General features: G+C 36.9%; 5 protein-coding genes and 1 pseudogene across 10 annotated transcripts; 3 read left to right on the top strand and 3 right to left on the bottom strand.

Moving 5' to 3' along the window:
* Nucleotides 1-776: 776 nt before the first annotated feature.
* Nucleotides 777-2,700, top strand: LOC121767328 (annotated as a pseudogene).
* Nucleotides 2,701-4,438: 1,738 nt separating this feature from the next.
* On the top strand, nt 4,439-6,606 carry LOC121769501 (uncharacterized protein At3g61260-like). Its single transcript, XM_042166326.1, has 3 exons — nt 4,439-5,864; nt 5,980-6,061; nt 6,338-6,606. The coding sequence occupies exons 1-3, from the start codon at nt 5,134-5,136 to the stop codon at nt 6,545-6,547; spliced, it is 1,023 nt and encodes a 340-aa protein (XP_042022260.1). The 5' UTR covers nt 4,439-5,133; the 3' UTR covers nt 6,548-6,606.
* Nucleotides 6,607-7,303: 697 nt separating this feature from the next.
* LOC121768298 (cyclin-dependent kinase G-2-like) lies at nt 7,304-10,910 on the top strand. 6 transcript variants are annotated; one of them, XM_042164755.1, is made up of 8 exons: nt 7,324-7,447; nt 7,605-7,665; nt 7,932-9,608; nt 9,790-9,925; nt 10,022-10,110; nt 10,292-10,403; nt 10,488-10,613; nt 10,683-10,910. In XM_042164755.1, exons 3-8 carry the CDS (start codon nt 7,969-7,971, stop codon nt 10,806-10,808), a joined length of 2,229 nt encoding a protein of 742 aa, XP_042020689.1. In that variant the 5' UTR covers nt 7,324-7,447; nt 7,605-7,665; nt 7,932-7,968; the 3' UTR covers nt 10,809-10,910. The 6 variants fall into 6 exon arrangements, 5 of the variants coding, with proteins under 5 accessions (XP_042020688.1, XP_042020686.1, XP_042020689.1 ...); XM_042164754.1 differs by lacking the exon at nt 7,605-7,665 and having other exon boundaries at nt 7,304-7,447; XM_042164752.1 differs by having other exon boundaries at nt 7,323-7,447; nt 7,605-9,608.
* A 186-nt stretch (nt 10,911-11,096) lies between these two features.
* Nucleotides 11,097-11,674, bottom strand: LOC121768300 (calcium-binding protein CML38-like). Its single transcript, XM_042164756.1, has one exon. The coding sequence runs from the start codon at nt 11,580-11,582 to the stop codon at nt 11,160-11,162; it is 423 nt and encodes a 140-aa protein (XP_042020690.1). The 5' UTR covers nt 11,583-11,674; the 3' UTR covers nt 11,097-11,159.
* Nucleotides 11,675-12,579: 905 nt separating this feature from the next.
* LOC121767792 lies at nt 12,580-16,185 on the bottom strand. Its single transcript, XM_042164119.1, has 4 exons — nt 15,065-16,185; nt 14,030-14,461; nt 13,576-13,885; nt 12,580-13,148 (listed from the first exon to the last, which is right to left on the bottom strand). Exons 1-4 carry the CDS (start codon nt 15,536-15,538, stop codon nt 13,012-13,014), a joined length of 1,353 nt encoding a protein of 450 aa, XP_042020053.1. The 5' UTR covers nt 15,539-16,185; the 3' UTR covers nt 12,580-13,011.
* A 1,658-nt stretch (nt 16,186-17,843) lies between these two features.
* LOC121769005 (probable pre-mRNA-splicing factor ATP-dependent RNA helicase DEAH4) lies at nt 17,844-23,172 on the bottom strand. Its single transcript, XM_042165641.1, has 15 exons — nt 22,866-23,172; nt 22,519-22,611; nt 22,328-22,432; nt 21,942-22,159; nt 21,749-21,801; nt 21,552-21,668; nt 21,155-21,246; nt 20,724-20,810; nt 20,167-20,381; nt 19,979-20,071; nt 19,716-19,839; nt 19,247-19,394; nt 19,011-19,080; nt 18,386-18,719; nt 17,844-18,274 (listed from the first exon to the last, which is right to left on the bottom strand). Exons 1-15 carry the CDS (start codon nt 23,078-23,080, stop codon nt 18,106-18,108), a joined length of 2,133 nt encoding a protein of 710 aa, XP_042021575.1. The 5' UTR covers nt 23,081-23,172; the 3' UTR covers nt 17,844-18,105.
* Between the last annotated feature and the right edge of the window lie 445 nt (nt 23,173-23,617).

Genomic DNA, 23,617 nt, shown 5'->3' with positions numbered 1-23,617 from the left:
ATATATCAAATTAAAGATAATTTCATAAGGATTTTAACGAGATCTCACTTGCATATGTTCCGATGTCAAAATTTGAAAAAAATTTGAAAATTTTTAATTTTTTCGTACAACAATAAATGTCAACATAGTATATAAAACATGTAAATATAAAAATAGGTTGACATTCTTAAAACAATGTGATGACATTCTCAAAACAATGTGTTGATATTTTCAAAACAATATATTGACATGTTTATCCAAAACCCTAAATTGATATTTTTTTTATCTTTTTGGTTTAATTAATAAAAATGAAAATTACACGTGGCAAATTTTAGATCACTAGATTTCTAAAATCCTATGGTCTTAAAGTAATTGTAGTTAGCAACTAGAGAGTGAGTTGACAATTGATCACTCTCCTTCAATAGGAAGTACTATAACTCATTCGAATAGCATACTGTTTCATTTTTAAAAAAATATATAAAAATTTACTCTCTTGTTTTAAAAAAATGCATCTCTAAGTAAAAATGTAAAATAGTACTACATCGGTCATGAAAAATAATCATAGTATATGTTCGGTTTGTAGTGTGTTTGGTTCATGAGATTCAACCCCACAACTTAATCCTAGATAAATAATCATGAGATAATTAGTTATAGTTATTCTCTATGACTAAAATAATTTCACAATTCAATTCTAGATTGTATTATTTTATCTTAGAAATCGAACACCACCGTTTTCTATTTTAGTCTCTAATTATTGCAAGTTTATCTCTCTAACAAAAGTATGGAAAAGAAATTGTTTTGTTGACCGTTTCACATGTTAGCGACATAGCGCTGACGCTCCCACCTTTCCAAACAAGAATTCCTCTGAAAAGAGATTTGACGATTACGATTGATACAACGAAAGCAGAAGAAACGGAGATTTTAGTATGGACCAAGGAGGCGGATCAGTAAATTCAACTGTGACGGCGGCAGGAACGGAGCCGTCGTATCCTTCGAATTCGATTTTTTTCCAACTATCCATTGTTATCAGCTCTTTTCGCCTTCGCGATTGCGCAGTCATTGAAGGTTTTCTCCACATGGTATACTAATACTTCCCCATTCCCCAATTTTATTGCTGTTCTTAGCGTTTACGATCAAATCTCCGCATCTATTTTGATGAATTGTTGAATTTATGTTAAATGAAATGGTTAAGAATTTGGTGCTAATGGAAATGATGTGGGGGAAAATGTTAATTCAAATAGAAATTGACAGAATTCGTTGAAACTGTTTGTTTAATACCTGAATTTAGGGGGGAAAACACACTAGTGCTTATCTGTCTAGAGCTTTCAGTGATCATAAATGCTGAATAAGATTGTGCCCTAATTTCACTTGTATTATTGGGTGATTTATGTATGAATGTGTATGAATAAGATGCTAGAACTAGGAAGGATCGGACACATAGCCTACGACACGTTCTAGCTATAATAGTCTTACGACCGTAGTAGTCCTCCAGGTATATGGAAAACAATTGGGATCTCAAGCAACTTGTTGGCTCCGGGGGGCATGCCCTCGTCTCATTCAGCAACCGTTGCTGCTCTTGCAGTGGCCGTGGTTTTCAACAGGGTTTTGGAGGATCACAATTTGGCCTTGCACTAATCTTGGCACTTGTGGTATGAGTTTGATCCCTACTTTTCTTTAATCTCTGTTCTGTCAATCCGTACTAAAGATGTTGTATGATTTAGGATCCATTATTGTGCTTTTGTCATCTTTTTTCCTTCTACAAATATTTATTCAGCATAAATTAAGATCACGAATCTTAGTACTTATTGTCATACCTTACATTTTGCATCAATTTACTTATTGTTTTATACGTATGCTCACGTGGTGAGGCCTGTGGTAGGTGATGTACGACGCCACTGGAGTAAGATTGCACGCTGGGCGCCAAGCAGAGGTTTGTTCCTAGCTTCGTCTCCACTGTCTTCGCATCCTTCCTAAAATTAAACGTATATGATTTTAATGCCTTTGTATTTTTGGGAAACATTAGGTTTTGAATCAAATTATATACGAGCTTCCATCTGAACACCCTCTTGCTGAGAGCAGGCCTTTGCGCGAGCTTCTTGGCCACACTCCTCCTCAGGTTCGACTCTACTCCTTCCTCATTAATTTTGAGCAATGCAAGACACCGCATTGTTCCTATCCATTCATCATAGTTACATTTCACAAACTACCATGAAAAAAATCCAACCTTTGCTGGCATATGTGCATAGTTGATATTGTTAGTTACTACAAAACATTAAGTACAAAGATTCTATCCAATAATCGCTTTATTTTTATTTTTTTTGCTGCAGGTTGTTGCTGGTGCGACGCTGGGATTGGTGACAGCAGCAACAGGCCATTTTCTCTTCAACTCTGGCACCCGAGCTTGATGATTCTAGAATGCAATCTCATCTGGTCAAGCCCTAGGGGTTAGGAACCCTTTCAAGACGACGACACTGCCTCAACCAACGAAGGCATGGCGCATCAGACTCATCTGCTATTTGTCCGAACGACGATTATAGTACTATTAGGTTTTAAAAGTGCATTTTCTCGATTTCCAATTTATGAAGAAATGTGAATATCAGAGTTGGCTGTAGGGAGAAAGCTACCGTTGTTACAGAACATGCCATAATCCAGTGATTGAAAATAGCACATTGTGGATCATACTTTTTAATATAAAAAAGAGGGAACATCATTTTTAGTCCACGAACTTTGCCAAAGTATCATTTTAGGTCCGTGAACTTTGAAAATATCATTTTAGGTCCGTGAACTTTGAGTTAGTATCATTTGAGGTACTTTTTACTATTTCCAAGTTTTTTTGGACGAAAATACTCTCAATACCTTAAAGTGTATATATTTTTAATAAATTTATCATATACTCATAATTTTTTATAAACATCTTTACAATATATTTTTGACAAATTTTCTAAATATAATTTGACCTTAAATATTATCACTTAATTTTGTGACATGCAAGTAAAATTGTTTCTTCAATTTTTTATATTAATTGTTTTTAAAATTGAATAAAGAACTTTTCTTTAATAATAAAAAATTGAATAAAGATCTTTTCTTGCATGTCACAAAATTAAATGATAATATTGAAGGTCAAATTATATTTAGAAAATTTGTCAAAAATATGTTGTAAAGATATTTATAAAAAGATATTTATTCAATTTTTTATTATTAAAGAAAGTTCTTTATTCAATTCAAAAAAAATTAATATAAAAAATTGAAGAAGCAATTTTACTTGCATGTCACAAAATTAAGTGATAATATTTAAGGTCAAATTATAAATTTGTCAAAAATATATTGTAAAGATATTTATAAAAAAATATGAATAAATTTATTAAAAATATATACACTTTAAGGTATTGAGGGTATTTTCGTCCAACAAAACTTGGAAATAGTAAAAAGTACCTCAAATGATACTAACTCAAAGTTCACGGACCTAAAATGATATTTTCAAAGTTCACGGACCTAAAATGATACTTTGGCAAAGTTCGTGGACCAAAAATGATGTTCCCTCTATAAAAAACAGGTCATTTTTTAGTATCATTTTCCCTCTCTCAAATAAAACAACACAACTTATCATGCTTTGTATCCTCAACTTTCAACATTTTTCTAAACAAAATTTGCACTTTTTTCTTTGAAACTTAGACTTTGCAAAACTCCAATTCATGTTCCCGTTGACATAATCCGGCGACATGTGAATATCTAGGTGGTCGATCACTTTAGCTTAGCCCATTATCCAACTAAGAATCCTACCATTTTTTGAAAAACATTGATAATTAGGTATACACAATAGGATTAACCAAAAACAAAACAAACACAATTTTCTTGCATGATTTTGGAGGCATCCACAGAATGCACATGGCCCCCAATAAGTCACAAGTTTCTTGAAGATTTTTTTGCCAAAAAGATGTGTCCAATCTTTCTACACATGATTTTCTTTTTTCCCACTGCATTAATCACAATAATAATACATTTCATTATTGGACTGCAATTTGGGGCGACAAGTCAGATTTTAGTGAACATTCATTTGTTGGTCGATTTTGGCTGCCATTTCTAGCATATCTAAAGGGGCCCTTTTTCATGTTTGATGCTAAGACTCAAATTCGACAAAAAAAATTGAAACTTTTCTGATTGGTTTATTATTGGGAAATAAGATAATTATTCCTATCATATGCCAGATCATGGATTGGGCTGCAAAAATTAGTAGCCAGACGATGCCATTTTAACTTTTAAGTATGCATTTGATGTAGACATAGTAATTTTTCGCGAAGATGAAACATTATTTATCTAGTAAGTAATAGGAGGTTAATATTACAGCAGAAGGAACATCACAGTTTCTTGCCCATCCATGCCATGTGCAAAAAACAGTAAAATAACATCACTTTCAACCAAATTTTGATTATAATTTATAAATAAATTTAATTTTCCATATTCCTCTCACATGTCTCTCCATTGGATGCTCTGTTTAGTGGTAATTTAGTGTTATTTTTCAATAAAATAATCTTGTTCTTTTGACTTATTACACCATATAATATGTACACAGATCGGTATGTGATCGAAACGGATTAATCTCTGAATTATTTAGTCGATAATTTGAGCCCTTTATATCACTCTTTTAGTAGCAAAGGTTGGAAGATTGTTTTTTTACATTTTTGCTTGTTGACAAAGTTAATAAAGATAATCTATTTTTTTCAATACAAGGTTTGATGCCTTTTGGCTCTAATCACAGAGTGAATTTTTTCTGTTTTAGGTGACAAAATGCTGCAGTGTCTATATGTTTAGACACTACTATTTTATAAGCTGCAATTATTTGTATTTTACTGCAGCTGTGAGCTGCCCATATTCTTATGCTGCTTCTGCACACACACACACACTAATTTTTATGGCATGCATGTTATAAGTAGTGCACTTCTTTGTAGATCTGAATTTCACTCACTCTGACACTGCCATTTCCAAGAGTTTGTTGGTTTTAAGGTCTCTCACACACAAACACACACTTGGTCTTGATTGGCTTTTTTCTTGGTTTTGTGTTTTATGAGATTTTGTGGAGTTGATTGATGTGAAATAGCTTAATTAGTGCTTACATTCTCAAATCTAAAGTTGTGTTTGTCAAGAATTGAGAAAAAAATGAGATCCATAGAGGATAAGGGGTGTGTGAACAGCTGCCCCATAGAGGAGAATGCAGGTGGCAGCAGTTGTATGATCTTTGATTTCAAGAAGGGCGGCGGGGCGGTGAGCCGGCCGTCGCCTCACCACCGCTCTTCGTTGGGGAAGCCGACGCCTTCGAAATGGGACGATGCTCAAAAGTGGCTTGTCAATCTGTCTAGAGGTGAGAGGAATCAAGCCAAGGCCTCTCCCCGCGACTCGAACGCCGATGACCGGCATTTGATCGCCTCCGCGTCTCGGAAGGAGTGGGCAGCTGAGGCCGAAGATGGGGCCGGGGATGGAGGGGATAAGTATAAGAATGTTGAGTGTGATGAGTCAGTGTGGAGAGGAGGGGGTAAGGGAGAGAGTAGCCCTAAATCAGTGGTGAGGGCTATATGTTTGAGGGATATGGGGACTGAGATGACCCCAATTGGTAGTAAAGAGCCCTCTCGGGCAGCTACTCCTATTAGGGCTAGTAGTCCGACTGTGTCGGGCTCATCTAGCCCTGTGATTCGTAACACTGGTCGAGACACTGGTCCCATCCTGGCTCCGAGGATGGAAGAACCGGTCAGGGACAGTGGCTCGACCGGTCATTTGAGGAATGGTGTGAAGGTAGATGAGATTAAGGTCGATGACAATTCTAAGGCGTTGAATCCCTTGGAAGCTCGAGCCGCGGCTTGGGAGGAAGCCGAACGGGCCAAGTACACGGCAAGGTGATCGATTGCTCTACCTTTACTTCAATTCATTATTGATAATCATTTTTAATAGTTATAGAAGATGAGACATGATAATCTGTAGCTAGTTTATTACGAATAAGTTGGTGTATAGGTACAAACGTGAAGAGATGAGGATTGAAGCATGGGAAAATCATCAGAAAAAGAAGGCAGAGGTGGAGAATCGGAAGGCAGAGGTAGTACTAGACTACTCGTAGTATAGTTCTCCATGAGTATCGTGTTAGGTCTCTTAAATTTGCAAGATTGTATCCGAAATTAAATTTGTAATATGTTAGGTTCAAGAGATTCAATCTCACAACTCAATCCTAGATGGATAATCATGAGATAACTAGTCATAGCTAACCCCTTATGACTAAAATAATCTCGTAACTCAATCCTAGATTATATCTTAGCACTATTTTATGTTAGAAACGGAACATCTCACCTAAGTAATTGTGGGTTAAATTACATAGGTTAAAGCGGAGCAGGTGAAAAGGCGTGCAAAAGAAAAGTTGAATCAGAAAATAGCAAGTACGCGAAGAGTAGCGGAGGAGAGACGCGCAGCCGCAGAAGCTAAACTCAATGAGAATGCTATGAAGACTTCAGAGAGAGGAGATTATATAAGAAGAAATGGCCATCTTCCCTCTTCTTTCTCATTTTACTTCTCCTCTTGTGCTTGGTAGCAACCAATTTTCACTTGTATATTTAATATCAGTAATGCACTCAATTCGATTTATTCTCATTGCCGGTCACACTTTTGACTAAGTTTGATTTTACAATTTTTCATTTTTTCACTAATTCTTAGTTGATATTGCAACTGAGCTAAGAAAAAGAAAAAGTTAATTAAATTATGAAATAATACAACTAAAAAACCTTTTAAATTAGAATTCATTAGTATAAGAATTAAGTGATTAGTACACGAATTTAATGAAACAATAATTTGTATAAGGACCCGATGTAAAACAGTAAAAGTATGATCATTGTCACACTTTTGTAAAAGTTCATCGAGCTATATATACATACTAAATTCATGCAATGTACTACTATATTTTTCTATTTTAACATTATGAACTTGATTATCCCTAGTCCATAGTACATTATTATTTACCCAATATCTCTCTCTCTGTGTGTATGTTGGGACTTATAAATATGCAATCTTAAAATTGCCATAACAAATTAAATTATTGAAGGAGGCAAGCATAACTTAGGAAAGATACACTTTCATGTCTTTATTAGTAAAAATAGTAGTAGTAGTAGTCTTTATTAGTAAAAATAGTAGTAGTAGTAGTAAAATTTAAATATGGTAACTCGAGTATAATTTAGGTATATTGCTTTTTTTTAACACAACAAATTGCTCGGGCTGTTTGAGCGGTCTAGATTTGAAAGCGAAAGCCGAAGCCCAGTCGATCCACCGCTCACAAAAAAACATTAATTAATTACCAAAATAGAAGCATTAATTAGTATTTCACTCTTTCCTTCTACATTGGCTGTTTCCCTGCCGCCCCCAGAGCTCATCGCAAGAGAATTCACCGAGCGCCGCCCTGAGCTTCGCCTTGCTGTTCTTCTCTCCGATTAATTGATCGGTAAGTCTCTGATTCTGGACATGGAGAGTGGACGGACTGAGGAAGATTCTTAGCGTTTGTATTTCTAGGGCTTTCTGTTTCGTTCGGCAATTCTCGCTAGACGTCTGGGGTTTTTATCTTATTTTTATTTTGTTTGGTTTGGTTTGGTTTTGTTAAGGAAAAAAATAAAAGAGATGAAATTTGAAGATTATTGATTGGTCAGACGCTGGGTGTATGTGGTATGGTTTTTCATGTTTTTTCAGATCTGTGTTGAGTTTTGGGTTTATAAAAGGAGATATAGTTGCTTTGCTTGATTTTGTTTTTCAATTTTCTGTATTTGTTTGCTGGTGTATTGAATTTGGGGATTTAGGTCTTGTTCTTGTTGTTGAGAAAACTATAATATTGGGGGAGTTTGTTTGGGTGGTTAGGGTTTGGGTACTTGCTATTTGTCCACGAATTCAAATAATTATACATTTATGGCTGCTGGAAAACGTGGTGGTTACAGAGAAAATGAATATAGGGGTCGCGAGAGTGAAGTTGAGATGTCGAAGATGGAAAATGGGTATAGAAGAGGGGATTTTGAACGGGTTAGGAATGGAGCTCGGGACTATGAAAGAGGTCAGCTACGGGCTCGGGGTCGAGCTGGCTGGGTAGCCAGGGGCAAGCTCAGACAGAAGGATGCCAAAGAAATGAATGGTGGATGCCACTCCACTTCCAGTCGAAGTGATTCTGGAAATAGTGGTGGTGAACCAAGGAAATGTGACCCTGCAGTATTAGCTGTGGATCGAGAGCCTGGGGAGCTTTATAGCGATGGGTCTGATGAGGCAGTTGATTCGGGAGCTCAAGCTAGTAGAGAAACTGATTCTAAAACTATGGAAACTTCTAGCAAATTATCTCCTCTCCAGACCAGGAAGCGGAAGTTCTCGCCTATTATTTGGGATAGAGATGATAGGGAGACAAGTAGAGCTATCAAAAGTAGGAGTACTTTGGATACTGATCCTATCAATGAATCGCCAGAATTGGTTAAGTCTAATCACGACTTGGCTCAGCTTAAACCTAGTGCAAATGAGAAGGCTTCAGCCACAGATGATGATGAGATTAATGATGGTGGGGTTAATTTAGAATCACCTTCTATTGTTGACTTGAGATCTGGAACAGCTGAAGTCCCTTCGGAAACATATTCACAGCAATTTGAAGGAGATCAGCGAGTTAATAGCGTGGAAATGGGGACAGTAGATGAAGATGATTATCCACCCGCACGAACTGTAGTATCTTCTCGTTGGGCTAGTGATGCTGAGTCTCCAGCTGATGAAGGTGAGATTTCTGACTATGAAAAGATGCCTAAACTGAGGAGCAAGTCCAGTTCAGAGTTAGGTGATACAAGGGAACATAGTAAATCAATAAGTCCAGAAATCAGGCAGGTCAGAAGAGAAGGTTCTGAAACGACTAGAGGGAGGTCCTCAGGGTCGGTGGAACACATTAGGTCTTCCAGTAGAGATAGTTACCAAGAAAACGATGACATCAATGACTACATGGTGACTGATGATAATTGCAATCATGATGGTGCTAGCATCATTGAGTCTGAAACTGAGTCTGAGGGCTATCCTGATTCTCCTATTACACCAGCACAACCCCCACGAAGGAGTGTGAATATGCTTCAAGGATGCAGAAGTGTTGATGAGTTTGAGAGACTCAACAAGATAGACGAAGGTACTTATGGGGTCGTGTTTAGGGCCAGGGATAAGAAGACTGGAGAAATTGTTGCTTTGAAGAAGGTGAAGATGGAGAAAGAGAGAGAAGGGTTTCCATTAACGTCACTCCGGGAAATAAACATTCTTCTATCTTTTGATTACCCCTCGATTGTGGATGTGAAAGAAGTGGTTGTGGGAAGCAACCTTGACAGCATTTTTATGGTCATGGAGTACATGGAACATGATCTTAAGGCATTGATGGAGACTATGAAGCAACCTTTTAGTCAAAGTGAGGTTAAATGTCTGATGATTCAGCTTTTAGAAGGTGTCAAGTATCTCCACGATAACTGGGTGCTTCACCGGGATCTAAAGACATCCAATTTGCTCTTAAACAATCGTGGTGAGTTGAAGATTTGTGACTTAGGCCTAGCTCGTCAGTATGGCAGTCCATTGAAACCATATACCCATTTGGTAGTCACCCTTTGGTACAGGTTAGACTCATCTCATGCAATTGATTTATGTCACATTTGAACATGGAGGTGGGAGGTGGGGGGTGGGGAGGAGGGGCAGTTTACCCTACTATGTTCTGTTGCTCTGTTCTTGGTTAGCATTCCATGTCTCTATCTTGTAGGTCTGATCGATAAGAAAACTAAATCATATCTTCTTTTTCAGGGCGCCAGAACTTCTTTTGGGAGCCAAACTATATTCCACGGCAATAGATATGTGGTCTCTGGGGTGTATTATGGCTGAGCTATTATCAAAGGAACCACTATTCAATGGGAAGACAGAGGTTGAGCAACTGGACAAGGTAATCTATCTTCATGTTGCATGGTTGCCTTTTCTTAACTGCTGGATAATTAATCCAATCAGGTCTAACTGTATTGTTTTTGGGGTGAAACTTCAGATATTCAGGATCCTCGGCACTCCAAATGAGACAATCTGGCCTGGGTTTTCAAAACTCCCGGGAGTCAAGGTGAACTTCGTCAAGCATCAGTAAGTGTCAATATATTGTTTATTCAATTCTTACGTAGTTGATCTCAAAAATTTATGTGTGTTTTTCTTTTGCCACTGTTTCCCAGGCTTCCAGCTTTGGGTGATTCTGGTTTGGCCTTCATACCTCCATCGTTCTTGATTTAGATTTTCTGTTGCTTCTAACCACTAACATTTATTTCAGGTATAACCTATTAAGGCGGAAGTTCCCGGCAACTTCTTTCACCGGGTCGCCTGTTCTCTCTGATACTGGATTCGACCTCTTGAACAGGCTTCTGACATACGATCCTGATAAGGTATTTCCTATATTACATTATTTTTTGGATTTGTTCCCCAGAAGATTGAATATGTATATTAACATGAATTTTAAAACCGTGCAGCGTATCAGTGCTGAAGAAGCTCTCAATCATGAATGGTTCAGCGAAGTCCCTCTTCCAAAGTCGAAGGAGTTTATGCCTACTTTTCCTGCTCACCATGCACAAGATAGGTATTTGCATCCTCATCATGTAAGTACTTACTTGAAAGTTTGAATTTTTGCATTTTACTCGGTTCCATGTTTTCGAATGTGATTTTAGGCGTATGCGAAGAGTAATGAAGAGTCCGGACCCATTGGAAGAGCAACGGAGAAAAGAGTTGCAACAAGGAGAACTGGGCACTGCTGGTCTCTTTGGTCAATAGGCATCATTTTCATGTTGTATTAAAACACAGTTATGAAGTTCAAATTCCCAGCCTGAAATTGGAGTTTAGATTCTTAATTTAACCTTTTTCTCATATTAAAAGTCCATCTCATATCTCTATCTCAATCTATAGAGCATGTTCAGTTTCTCTGTACCTGTATTCGTTCAAAATTTAGTCATTAGTTAATCTGTTTATATAGCCATTTTTATGGGTTTGTTTTTGGATTTGATGTTACTTGATAAAGACCTATACACAATCAAATAAATTACTCAATTATAAATCACTCGAATTCATATATCTAAGAAACAAAGTAAAACTCAGTAGGCAATAAGTTTCCCTTGTAATGAAAAGAATAAATAAATATTTACAAATTGCTAGTTGATCATCATCATCAATTGAAATTCTTGGAAACAAAGCACCCCATCTCCATTAACATCAAATTTGTTGATCATCACAACACACTCATCCACACTCCAATCTCCCAATCTCCCCAACATATTTTTCAAGCTTCTTGGGGTGATGCATTCTTCCCCTTCATTCTTATACATCTCAAACGCCTTTCTCAAGTCTTCCCTCTTATCCTCTTCGCCGTCGCCCTCCACTAAGCTGGCAAACTCGGCCAGCCCTACCAGCCCGCTGGAGAGGAGAGGCTGAGCCACCATCTCTGCCTCCTCGGATGACAGCCTGCCGCCCATCATCGCTAGGCAGCTCTGCAGCTGCGAGGGAGTTATCTTGCCATCTCTGTCCTCGTCGAATGAGTTGAAAACTCTCTTGCAATATGTTGTGCATGTTTTCATCGTAATGAAATTGAAACAAATGTGATTATTATGTATATCAAAGAATTTTGAGATTTTTGATGTTTTTGTGAGGTGGTTTTTATAGGTATTTGTTGAATGATTTATTTGACGCGGGATGGATTATTTAATTATTTAAACCAGAATTTTGGGAATGAATCAATAATTTGTCCGAAAATAGTAGTGTAGGAAATTTCCAAGAATCTAGCACGAATAGCACGAGAAGCGACTATATTGTCTAGATTTAAATGAAAAAAAAATAAAAATTAAAGAGAGGGGAAGTGAGATTTCGTGGTCATTTCTGAGCTAGCCTATTTCGCAACATTTTCAATGTCTTTTTTCCTTATTTCATTAAATATTTCAAACTTTTTTGGGAATAACAAAGTCTTGCTGATCGTGTAGTTTGTGGACATTTTGTTACGTCTAAGTTTCAATGTTTGGAAAATCTAATTTGGATTTTTGTCGACGCTATTAACAAATGCAATTCAATGAGGGTGCAAATTGCAAATGAAAAACAGCTTGTTGTTAATATAAGTAAGATTATTATACACATCATAAAAAATTCAAAGCAATATAATATTTGGTATGTGGCTAAAACACCCAACTTAGAGGTAGCTTGCAGCTTGAGCTTTAAATAGTTAAAAAAAGCTTAAGCAACAAAAGAAAACCATAAAATTAATTGATCAGCTCATCCTACTTCACTTGTCTTCGTCATTATAATTTACTTAATTGATTATTAAAGAAATTCAAGTGCTATTTTAAAAATTAGTCACATAGTGCCAAATTGAACGGTAACAAGTGGGTTTTAATCAGTTAATTTATAGTGCTAGTTGCATTTTCTACTCTGTCTAATCTATGATACAAATGTGACCTCTATAATTAAATAAGACATCAATCAATTACTGTATTATATATGTATCAAAAATTCCAAACTTTAAATCCGTATACTGTGATATAAAATACGAGGAATATGAAGCCTGTCATCCATATTGAAAAAAAATGAAAAAAATAGAAAGATTATATAGACTTTTTAGTAATGACAATGAGCCACCTATATGAGTGGAGATGTAAAAGCAAACCTTTTTCTGTAATTCTTCTCTGCAAAAATGAAACAATTTGTACAAACAAGGAATAGCTTATGATGAATTTCAGGTGTCTTTTGACCTTAATTTCTCCCAGCTGCAAAGGAGAGCACAAACTGGCCAAAAAACTCCGAAGAAAATCGAGGGCGAGAAGCGCATGAGACTCACCAGGGCTATATATAGGAATTTTTCTGTGATGTTGGCAAAAGAAGCAAGTCTGGAAACAAACGGTTGGTCGTTGCTTGCCTGCTCACAGCCTAAAATAGGCTGGAGATGAGGTGAGAACTGCAAACTGTGTAATCGGGCGACACTGCTGCTGCAAAAAGACAATTACCGTGCCCTAGCCACTCTCATGTGATGACTATGGTCTTGCCTAACACAAATGTGACTAGTGATAGCTCGATGAAGAAGATCGTGTTGATCAGGCCACGATCAACTGTCCATCCGAAAATTGTGATTCCTCCGGGGTTGGACTGCAAATACATCACTGCATAGAAAGATTTTTCTTCAAAATGCTTAGTTTTTGCATAAATTCGGGAAATATAGAGAGAGATAGACAAAGTGAAAAAATGAAAGCAATTCCACATAAAAGAGACTGTTAGTTGATTTTGCACATAAAGAGATTTTCTTCATTATCTTGTGTTAGCTTACTTCCTTTACTTTCTTGCAATCTTTCGGTTTTCTTATACTTTATTTCGATTCTCAGTAATATTAGGCGATATTTTCAGTTGCGTTCATGGATGCATATCAGAGTTCGGATACAACACCAAGCTAGGATCTTGGAATATTTAGCATTTGCCAAGACACAAGAAGAAAACCGTACAAGGACAAAAATTCCACCATCAGAAATGAAAAAAGAGTTCAAATTAAGCAGGTGATTATGACAGCAAAGCTGAAGAAGATGGTAACAGTACCTAGTGCCAGTCGCTTGTGGTAAGAAGACATATACGAAGCCAGCTGTATATTAGTTGGTGTTGACATAAAATCCAGTGATTCCAAATCACTTTCTGAGTAGTCTACATGGAGTGACACCAACTTCTCTGCAGTAGCCTCATAATTTCCCGAGTAATTTGAATTACGGAACTGAGATGAATCATCAGCACTGCAAGTTACTAAAGCATGCCATCTACTTGCGAGTCCCCCGATGCCTTGGGCTCTGTGGGATATTTTTGCAGCAGCATTCAAGCAAAGAATTATCACAGCCACCTGAACGATTGATGTCACCTAGAGGATTCAAGAAACGAGAAAGATTAATAAACAAAGATGTGAGTGAGAAATTTAGCCATTCTAAACTATCCAAAAAATAATTTCTGCAGAAAATATGAAATGGAATATGGAAGAATATGTGGCACAAAATTAAGAACTTACTGCAAAATCACCCCCATTGATGAAAGTGATTATCCCACTGTATCCAGTGGTCTGGAATAGAAACATAAAGTGGCTTGCAGTTACAATCACAAATTGCAGGAGAAGATATATTCGAAATCTATGGCTTATTTTGGACAGATAATAGCGTAGGCGAGCATGCTCTTGCAGTAAGGCTACTACATCAGATTCTCTTTCCAAAAGTTTCCCGTAGTCTTCAAAATGTATAATTTGCAAGTTGCACACCAGGTGGAACAAGACACAGGCTGAAAGAATGATTATGGTCACATATGTCCATGACAACACGAAAGCAATTAAAATCGCAACAGACTGCCACTGCGACTCGTGATGAACATACATAATTCGGATGATTTCACGTGCAGTTTTCAAGAGGCAACACGGGATCACCCATACTACTAGCAAGCGTAGAGAACCCTGCACAGAATAATAATATCTATTAAGCTTCCCCAAACAACCAACAACTGTACATTACTCATTCACCAAATAATCAACGCACAACAACATTAAGGGGGTGTTTTCATGTGGTTGAGTATTCGAAGAATTAGATGATAAAACTAACTCAAAAACAATCAAAAGCGTTGATCTATCTATCATATCAACCAAAACAAGCACACACTCAGAGAAGAAAGACGTAAAACAATGTTATTACACACAATGGAGAACCCGGGCATCACATGAAATCCTTCATTGGAACACCTCCATGTACACCTAAATTCATATTTTAATTCAAGAAAAGAAAAACAGTTATACTCTAATTGCTAGCAATACCAACAATACACAGATCTCAAATCAATGAGATAAAACCATGCCTACTTCAAACTCGAAAATACAGAGATAATTTCTGCAACTATGGGTGGATATTCCACAAATCATTCATCATTCTTCGAAGCAACAAACTACTTCAATGAAGAATAGAAACAATCAAAAAAAGAAGTGTTGCTCACTCAATTCTCCTTCACATGAAAATTAAAAAACACATTTATTCAATAAGAACAAGTCAGTTGAAGCATTACTCACTGAGATCTTCTGCACATACTGCGCACTGAACCTCTCCACATACCCGCTGTATCGATCAACAAACAGAAATTTCCTAACACCATATTTCCGCAAATTATGCGAAAAGCACAACATAGACGAAGCAGCCAAAGAAGCCTGAGAAACCACTATACCAATCTCAAAGCTCATGATCTGACCCTGCTCACACCCGGAGCAATTCGAGAGCTGAAGCATCACCACCGGAAGCACAACCCCAAATACCAAAAATACCCCCCATGAAACCAGAAACCTCACCACAGAAGATTGATTATACCCCAAAAGAGTGATAAAAAGATCCAATCTTTGAAGGGTCTTGTCCAAAAGAGTCTCTTTGTCATTTTCTCGAACACCTGACGGCTCTGATTGCTGGTTTTCATCAGAATTTTTCAGCAAAGGGGCGTTTTCATGTGAAATTCTCGAATCTTCCACTTCTATTTGAATATGAGCCTCAGCCATCGACGGAGAAAATTTTAAAAAAGGGGGGACAATTCAGATAATCTGGGAAAGGAAAAGGGAGAAAAAGAGGCTCAGCTTTGTAGAAGTTTAAAAAGGGGGGAAATGAAGATCCAACACAAATGACAGATCACAATCATTGATCAGCTCGTCTTCACACGCACGTTTCACAACAATAAACTTATGATAAACAAGCAAGATTTGCATGTGGAAACTGAACAAACGAATTTAATATTGAAGATCGCTGTTTGATTCTCCAAATCAAATAAAATGTGGACAATCGGAACTACGAATTAGCCGCCGAGATTCTTTCCCAGCGGAGCTGAGGGCTTTTGAGTTAGGATTTGGGAGTTTATGTCAGCTGTAACTACTGCTAATGCTATAGAAAATAAATATATTAATTTTTTAGTGAATTAGGTTAGGTTTGAAAGAGGGGATTTTTCCAGTGGCGGTGGTCCACGATTCCACATCATAACATAAGCTTCACGGAATTAATGAAGCAGCAATGGAAAGTTGGAAAAGCAGATAATTAAGAAATGAAAACGAGAGAGGTGAGGCTGCTCAACTGTGAGCCCATGCGTTGGATTTCCATGGATGCCAAGTGTTGTTTGCGCTTTGAATCATACACGTGATGCCAATCTTCCCGCGAGGATTTGGGATTCCTATATTTTGCCTCGGAAAATCAAAATATTATTGTCCTAAATTTAGTTTCTTTTTATCAGTAAAAGTCTTGTGTATTAGTAGAAAATTACTTGCTATGTCATTGTAGTTTTTTCGATAAAATCATCATCATGATGATTTTATTATGACTTTGATTATCGTGCCCCATTTCTTTTATTATTGAGATTTACGTTCAAAGTTGATTAAATTATAGTAATTTTTTTATTTTTGTGATCTTGATTTGGCGCTGCAACCACGGATGAGGCTCCACATCTTTATTACGTGGGTTGAAGATGGATTGATCTTGTAAAGTCTAATTCGTTCAGTGTGCACAGATTACACTTTCTTGGTCTTTCTCTCTGGATTAAGCTTTTCTTCTTTTCCCTCGAGCTTTTTTTCTACGTGAGTGTCTTCTCTGATCAGAATTTTCGTGTTCCTTCACCGTGTGTGTGAATGAGGTGAGCGAGACATTTAGCAGTGGTAGTAGGTAGCATAATCATATGATTGTTTTGTCGGTGCATATCGGTTGTGGCATAAACTCTAGGAGTTCGTTCTGACCTTGAAAACTCTGAAAGAGTCTTCTTCTTTTAGATACGGCAGAGTTTCTTCTAGCATCTTTTACAAATCTTGAGTGTTTTAGTTTAAATTTAGTTGCATCTGTAACTTCAATTATATTTCTTGTTTTGTATCGTTATTCATTTGTAACCGATCAGATAGTTGTGAGATTGACAATAACACTTAGTAGCAGGCAATAGAATCTCGATTAACAAATGAACTTTGTAGATTTGATCCTTACCATGACTAAATCGAATTGTTCACTAATGGAATTGTGTACCACTATCACCATATTTTGAAATTTTATACGAATAGTGAATAATAAATAAATTGTTAAGATTTATATATTTGTTTAAGGTAAATTGGAGATTTTGTTAAAGGAAGTATTTCGAAAAGATTAGTAATTCGTGTAGCAATTATCCATAAGTACAGAAATGAACCAATGAACCAATGCATAGAAGCTGAGACCCAAACCCAATCAAATGAATGAGATTTTTATTTTTCTTTGACGAAGCAGGAATATTAATTCAAGATTTTATATTAAATTAAAGGAAGATAATGACATTAATTTCATGTCATTCATTTTTATCACAAATACGACTCGCCTTTTAATAACGATGATTGAAAAGTAATTCAAATTTCAAACTGCAAATAAACAACTTGTTATTGTTCCACGTCAACTTGATGATGATCCTAGCTCATCTATATAAATATGGATAACCCTCCCATTTATAAGGTCTTTTAAGAGATAAGTGACTAATTTCTAATATAGTATCAAAGCGGGCCGAGTCGATGATGGATTATAACTCTTTATTTCTTCTCTTGCCACCCACTTGATGGAAATCCAATTTGTCATTCCGGCTCACACATGAGGGATATTAAAACTCTTAAATCTTATCCCACATAGACTGGATAACCCTTTCGGTATAATGCCTTTAAAGGATGGGTGACTCATTTCTAGTACTAACTCATAATAAACTCCAATACTCCATCAGTTTAAAGGCCTTTGTCCTCAAATTTTATAGCTCAGAAATACATGGGATAAGCATTTAATTTCCTCAATTTGACAGACTGCCTAAATTAGATCCATCAGTTTCTAGGTAATCATGAATTTATCTGTTTCATACCAAAAAGAAGAAAGGATAAGCATTTTTGTATGTACAAATGGCTATATTCATCATTGTCAAATTTACATAAGATTAACTTGATGATGTAGTTACTCTAAGGAGAACTTGGATTTTTAACGAGAGAAATCGGCAGTCGCTTCTCGAGAGCTTTTTGTCAAGGAGTATTTCACTGTTTGGTGTGTTATACTGCTGCATCCTGGTATTGATATCCCAGCTTCATATGTCCTGCTATTTATTGGCTTGACCTCTACGAGCAAGATAACGTTCACGGGCTGCAAGAATCTTACTGTCGCGGTCCTCAGCAGGTTGAGCTGGAGCAGCATTGCCACCACCATCATCCTTCCGCACGTCTGCGTTTTCTGGTTGAACCTCTTCATGAGACTGGTTGGCTCCTCCACTGCTCCGCAAACAAGAACAAGACACGTTACACAGAGGAATGTGATGTGTCTAGAGTGAGGTTAGAGTTCTAAAATGAAACGCATTTAAGAAAGGCAAAGAGTTGGTATACCTGAGTTTGCTGACATTCAGATTTTGGAGTTTAGCAAAGACTGGTCTGACCCAAGGCATCTCAACAGCACAAACATTTCGCATGTAGGGTCGTGTGGTAGCAATGAGTTCATGATAGATGACATAATTGGGGAACATGCCTTCTTCATCTGTCCTCAGCACTGATGATGGGTGTACCTGTACTAATTGTGACTTGAAGCCAAGGGTCTTATAGCCATTATGACGAAGCATTCGCTCGGCTAGTTGATTTCCATATCCTGAACATAAAGCTTTCCTCAAGGATCTGTAATCTTGATCTTCCCTTCGCCTTTTACTTGTTTTCACATCCATGGGTCCTGTTGTGCGAGAAATTTATAAAGGCAAGTGGAGAGGAGAGAGAGTTAATAACTTTTACAAGATCACAAGACAGACATACAAGCACACTAACGGCCAAAATGATCAGTTGCGATGTAGATGCAGATACAGCAAAAGGACTATTTGTTTACTAGTTTAATCATGTATTCCACGCATGCTTCAGTCTTAACCTCAGACAAGAAACAGATGATGCGTGCACAACAATTTGAAGAGGTTCGATAAATCAATACTTCATAGAAATTGCAAGGAGATTATATATGTGTGATACTGACCTTTGGCAATCTTCTGAATTATTTGGCATAACTGTTTCCGGACATCCTTGACAAACTTCATCCCCCTCACCTGTATAAGTGAGTTAAAATAGTTATGAAACAATTTATTCAGCATATCCTGTATACTTTTCTTGTTTATCTCTCCTAATATTTCTAGACTGCAAACTTGAAACAGTGGATATTCACATAATTGATTAAGCAAAATAAATAAAGAAAAGAAAAACAAATGCTAGTACCTGTAAGTTATTCTCTTTGCACCAGCCAGTATTATAGTCAGTTTCATGCCAAAGCTCAAAAATTTGCAGGAACTGGATGTGGTCGCCCAAGCCAGAACCATCTGGAAGATTTGAAGGAGTGTGTTTCCGCTTCTTATCTGCACTTTTACTGCATGAAAAAACACAATTAGTGGGGGGAGCGTAAAGAAGAATTTGATCTCACTAGTAAAATAAGAATTTTGACGGAACAAAAAATGACAGGTATCAGGCTGTGGATCTCATTATCTCTATGGACGTATTATACTGCAAACTCTAGGAGAATGATGTGTCATTTGTTTCAAAACTCCTTTAGAAAAATGTGTTGTTGCTAGGCCACTTATATCCCATTTTAAGATGACACTAGTTGCAGGAGAAACAGTTCTATCACTCACAATCACAGACATACAAGTATACACATGTAGAAACACAAATGAAAGATTTCAAGATTTACCTTTGGCTTATGAGCAATGTAGTCTCTGCAGATAACATTGCAGCGACTGTTAAAGACTGAGATAGACAGCCGCACTCGTTTGCCTCTAACAAGGTCCTCGACAGTGAAGGTTCTAGTGGAAGTTCTGCAATGGATGGTAATTTTCAAACTCACCAACTCCACAATTATAGGTAGAAAATTCTTTGAATATGAAATTCAAGAAAAACGGTTGGAATGAGCTAATCACCCTGAGACGGGATTCTAATCCAGAAGAAAATTTTTACCAGCCATAGTTCGTCCAAGACTTGTGATTGAACCCTTGTCATCTATGGCATCAATAAGGTATAACTGCTTTAAGGCATCTTCCAGAGCTTCAACTGCAGCAAAGGCGAGATAAGTCTTCACTATTAAGAAAAACTCCTAAACACCTCACAGCTGAACAAAACACAGGTAAAAGAGAAAAACTTCTTACAAGAAGGTGGGTCAAGGAAGTCAAATTTGAGAATATTGATGTCTGATAGGTCCAATGATTTCAAATACAGGATACTTCCTGCAAGGGAAGATCTCTGTATTTCTGGGATTGTAGCATCCAGCAAGTCATCCTTGTAGGCCACAGAAGAGTACAAACGATAGCACTTCCCAGGACGTGTTCTTCCAGCTCTTCCTGCCCGCTGATTAGCCTGCACTCTAATATGTTTGCAGTCTGAGAATGAATGCAATGCATTATACTTTTTTTCACAAACCACTACTAGTTTTGGGCAATAAAATTTGATAGGAAGTGAGCAAAGAAAGAGCACATTCTTATATACTTTATCTACTCATGTGCAGAAACTGGAAACAAAATGATGTATAGTATAGGCCATAATACCAGTTCATTTTGTGTTGCAGGACATATTGTGTTTCTAGAATGCAATAAAGCATAAAAAAAAGCACAAGCATACAACATATACATGTTTATAAGTAGCAGGGGAAATAGACCATGAAGACCAGCTCAAGCTAGCATCTAAAATACTAATCTGAAAACCATACTTGCTGATTTGGACAACATCAAGAGAGTACATGCCAGTTGATGGGTTGTACTGCCGTTGTTTCACGAAGCCAGGATCAATTACATACCTGCAGTCCAAGTCAGCTTTTTAAAAACTTATATCCAGAAAAGGTCTCTAATACAACAACAAGACATAACCTGTTATGGTTTATAATCTAAAACTCCTATGCATTGCCCAAGTGAACCATTTGCAAAGTTTTTCCCACTACCAATGACCAAAGTATCAGTTATTGAATTGCTAAGAATACAGAATACTAACACTTCACTCTATCCTCTAGTTCAACAGATTAGATGTTTGATAACTTGGATGTATATTCGAAGTCTCAGAAATTTAAGTAGTAATGGGTTCGTCATGATGTGTCTGCACAATATAGAAAATGATGCAAAATTACATTAGCATAAAGTATCTTACACAACACCATCAACAGTCAAAGACGTCTCTGCTATGTTGGTAGAAACAATGAATCGACGACAATTGGGAGGTGGAGGACTAAATACACGGATCTGCACAAGAAATAAAAATACAAGACAAGAGTTAGAAAGAAACGCAACCAATTACTAGTCCTTTTTTCTACAGAGGTAAATAATCACAGACAAACAGAATTTAGAACATGAATTCAAACGAGGGGGAAAATGAGTCCACAGGCTGAGCAGTGCAACTCTAAGTCTCTAAGATGATCAAGCGAACAAAAGATCTATTGCAGACAATGAATACAAGTGGTTTTATATCAAGCAAGATCCTTCATATTAAAAATTTGTGTACATGAAAAAAAAATTAAAGCAGCTAATTAAGAAGTGAAAACACTAACTTGCAATTCAGGAGGCAGAGATCCATGAAGTGGATAAATTACAGCATCCATACAAGACCCTTCCTCCAATCTTTGGATTCTTTCTTCCAGTCTTGAGACCAACTTCTCTATGTCATCCTACAATGTCAGCTCACAAATATATTATACAGTAACAAGAATTACAACAAACATTATAACCAAAACAATATGGTACTAACCTGTCCTGTCATAAATATTAAGACGTCGCCTTCAGGTTCTTGAGTGTGTATATCTGCAAAGGAAGCATGAGTCCTCTAAGTGAAGAATCAAGAGAAGAGGAAAATACGGCAAACAATGATGGGGAACTATACTGTTCACTGACAGATACATGTAACAAAGTGAAATAACCAAAAAATTGATAAGACACTGTACCAAGAGCTTTGTTCAAACAAGCGTCAATATAGCTTTTTGGTCTTTCAGAGCTATGATGGATCTCAACAGGGAATAACTTCCCTGGAACATTGAGGATCGGGCAATCCGAGAAGAATCTCGATACTTTTTCACCATCAAGTGTAGCTGAAGTGACCAAAACTTTCAAATTGGATGCACGCAACTTTATTAACCTTTTCATTAATCCAAGCAACACGTCCCTGACCAAATAAGTTAACACACATAAGTAAAAGATACTTAACAGAGAGAAGATAGTAAAATAGCTCAGAAAAAAAAGAGATCCCAATTACAAAGTCTCACAATAAAATGCAGGCAAATAAACTAAGTATTGCATTAATGACAAGTTAGGAAACTATATAGTTCTTTACGTATTCAAGCTCCTCTCATGAGCTTCATCTAATATGATGACCGAATATTGACTCAGCTCTGGGTTGGAAAGACTTTCGCGCAGGAGAACTCCATCGGTTAGGTATCTGCACGTGTACAGAATAAATGAATAAGAATGCTTTGTTCTTTCGGTAAACATAGCTCTCAATGTTTTCTCGAAAAGAGAGCTTACTTTATAATCGTCTTCTCTGAAGTTCTATCTTCAAAGCGGATCGCGTAACCTACCTCATCACCCAGCGGCACATTCAATTCTTCTGAGACACGCCTATTAGCCACAAAACGTTCAGTGCTCTATTAATTTGCAAATGAAGCAAACAAACATTATTTGAAAGAAAATGAAGACAAATTAGCTGTAATTCTGTTAAATTATTCAGCTATTATGAGTTAGCTTCTCGGATTTAGTTCTAACAGTGATAAAAAAACTGCTAAATAATAAATCTAAGCAAGGGAGTGCATTTTCTTCTAAGAACAGAAATGTCGAATTATCTCAGCATCATATAACCTAACCGAAAAATTCACCTTGATACTGTAACAGCGGCAACTCGACGCGGCTGAGTTACAGCGATGCAACCCGATTTGGTGTAACCTCGTCTGTGAAGAATTTGAGAGAGCTGAGTACTTTTCCCTGATCCAGTTTCACCGATTACAACTACTACCGGATTCTTATCCACAGTTTCCACGATTTTGTCTTCAAATTGAAGAACCGGCAGTTCCGCCATTGAAATGGTCGACATTTCAAATTGAACAGGTTTAAAACTAGGGTTTTGTATAATTTTGCCGCGTTTACCAATCTTAAACTGAAACCTCTATTGAGCTGAGCTATGACTCCTCTGAACTGATGCACCTTTTTAGTTAAGACGCCAATTTATTTTTATATACTAGTAGACTAGTAGTAATTAGTTAAAACGAATTATTCTCCAGTTTGTGAGGATGTAACTAATGTTTAAATTCTTTATGGAAGTCAAATTATTCCCATAATTCAATTGAAATAATTATCTTTTACCACAAGGTCATGATTGGTTGCCAGGATTCTGTCTGGAAAAGTAATATGATTCTTTAAATTTTAAAATCCCGTGTTTGTTTCCATTTTTAATCAAACTGGGAAAGTAATCAAAATCCTGAAACAATGAAAGTTAGTATAACTTTCCAGGATTCTAAATCCTAACTTTTCGGTCATGTTTGGTTGGCGGGAAAGTAAAGTTGGCAAGGAAAATGATTCTTGAGAAAATGAATCCCGGGAATATGATTTCTAATAACTTTACTTTCCCGTG

Source organism: Salvia splendens, chromosome 15, assembly GCF_004379255.2.
Source record: "Salvia splendens isolate huo1 chromosome 15, SspV2, whole genome shotgun sequence".
In the NCBI taxonomy this organism is placed as follows: domain Eukaryota; kingdom Viridiplantae; phylum Streptophyta; class Magnoliopsida; order Lamiales; family Lamiaceae; genus Salvia; species Salvia splendens.
Note: the sequence above shows the minus strand (reverse complement) of the source record. Positions and strands in the feature narration are given on the sequence as shown.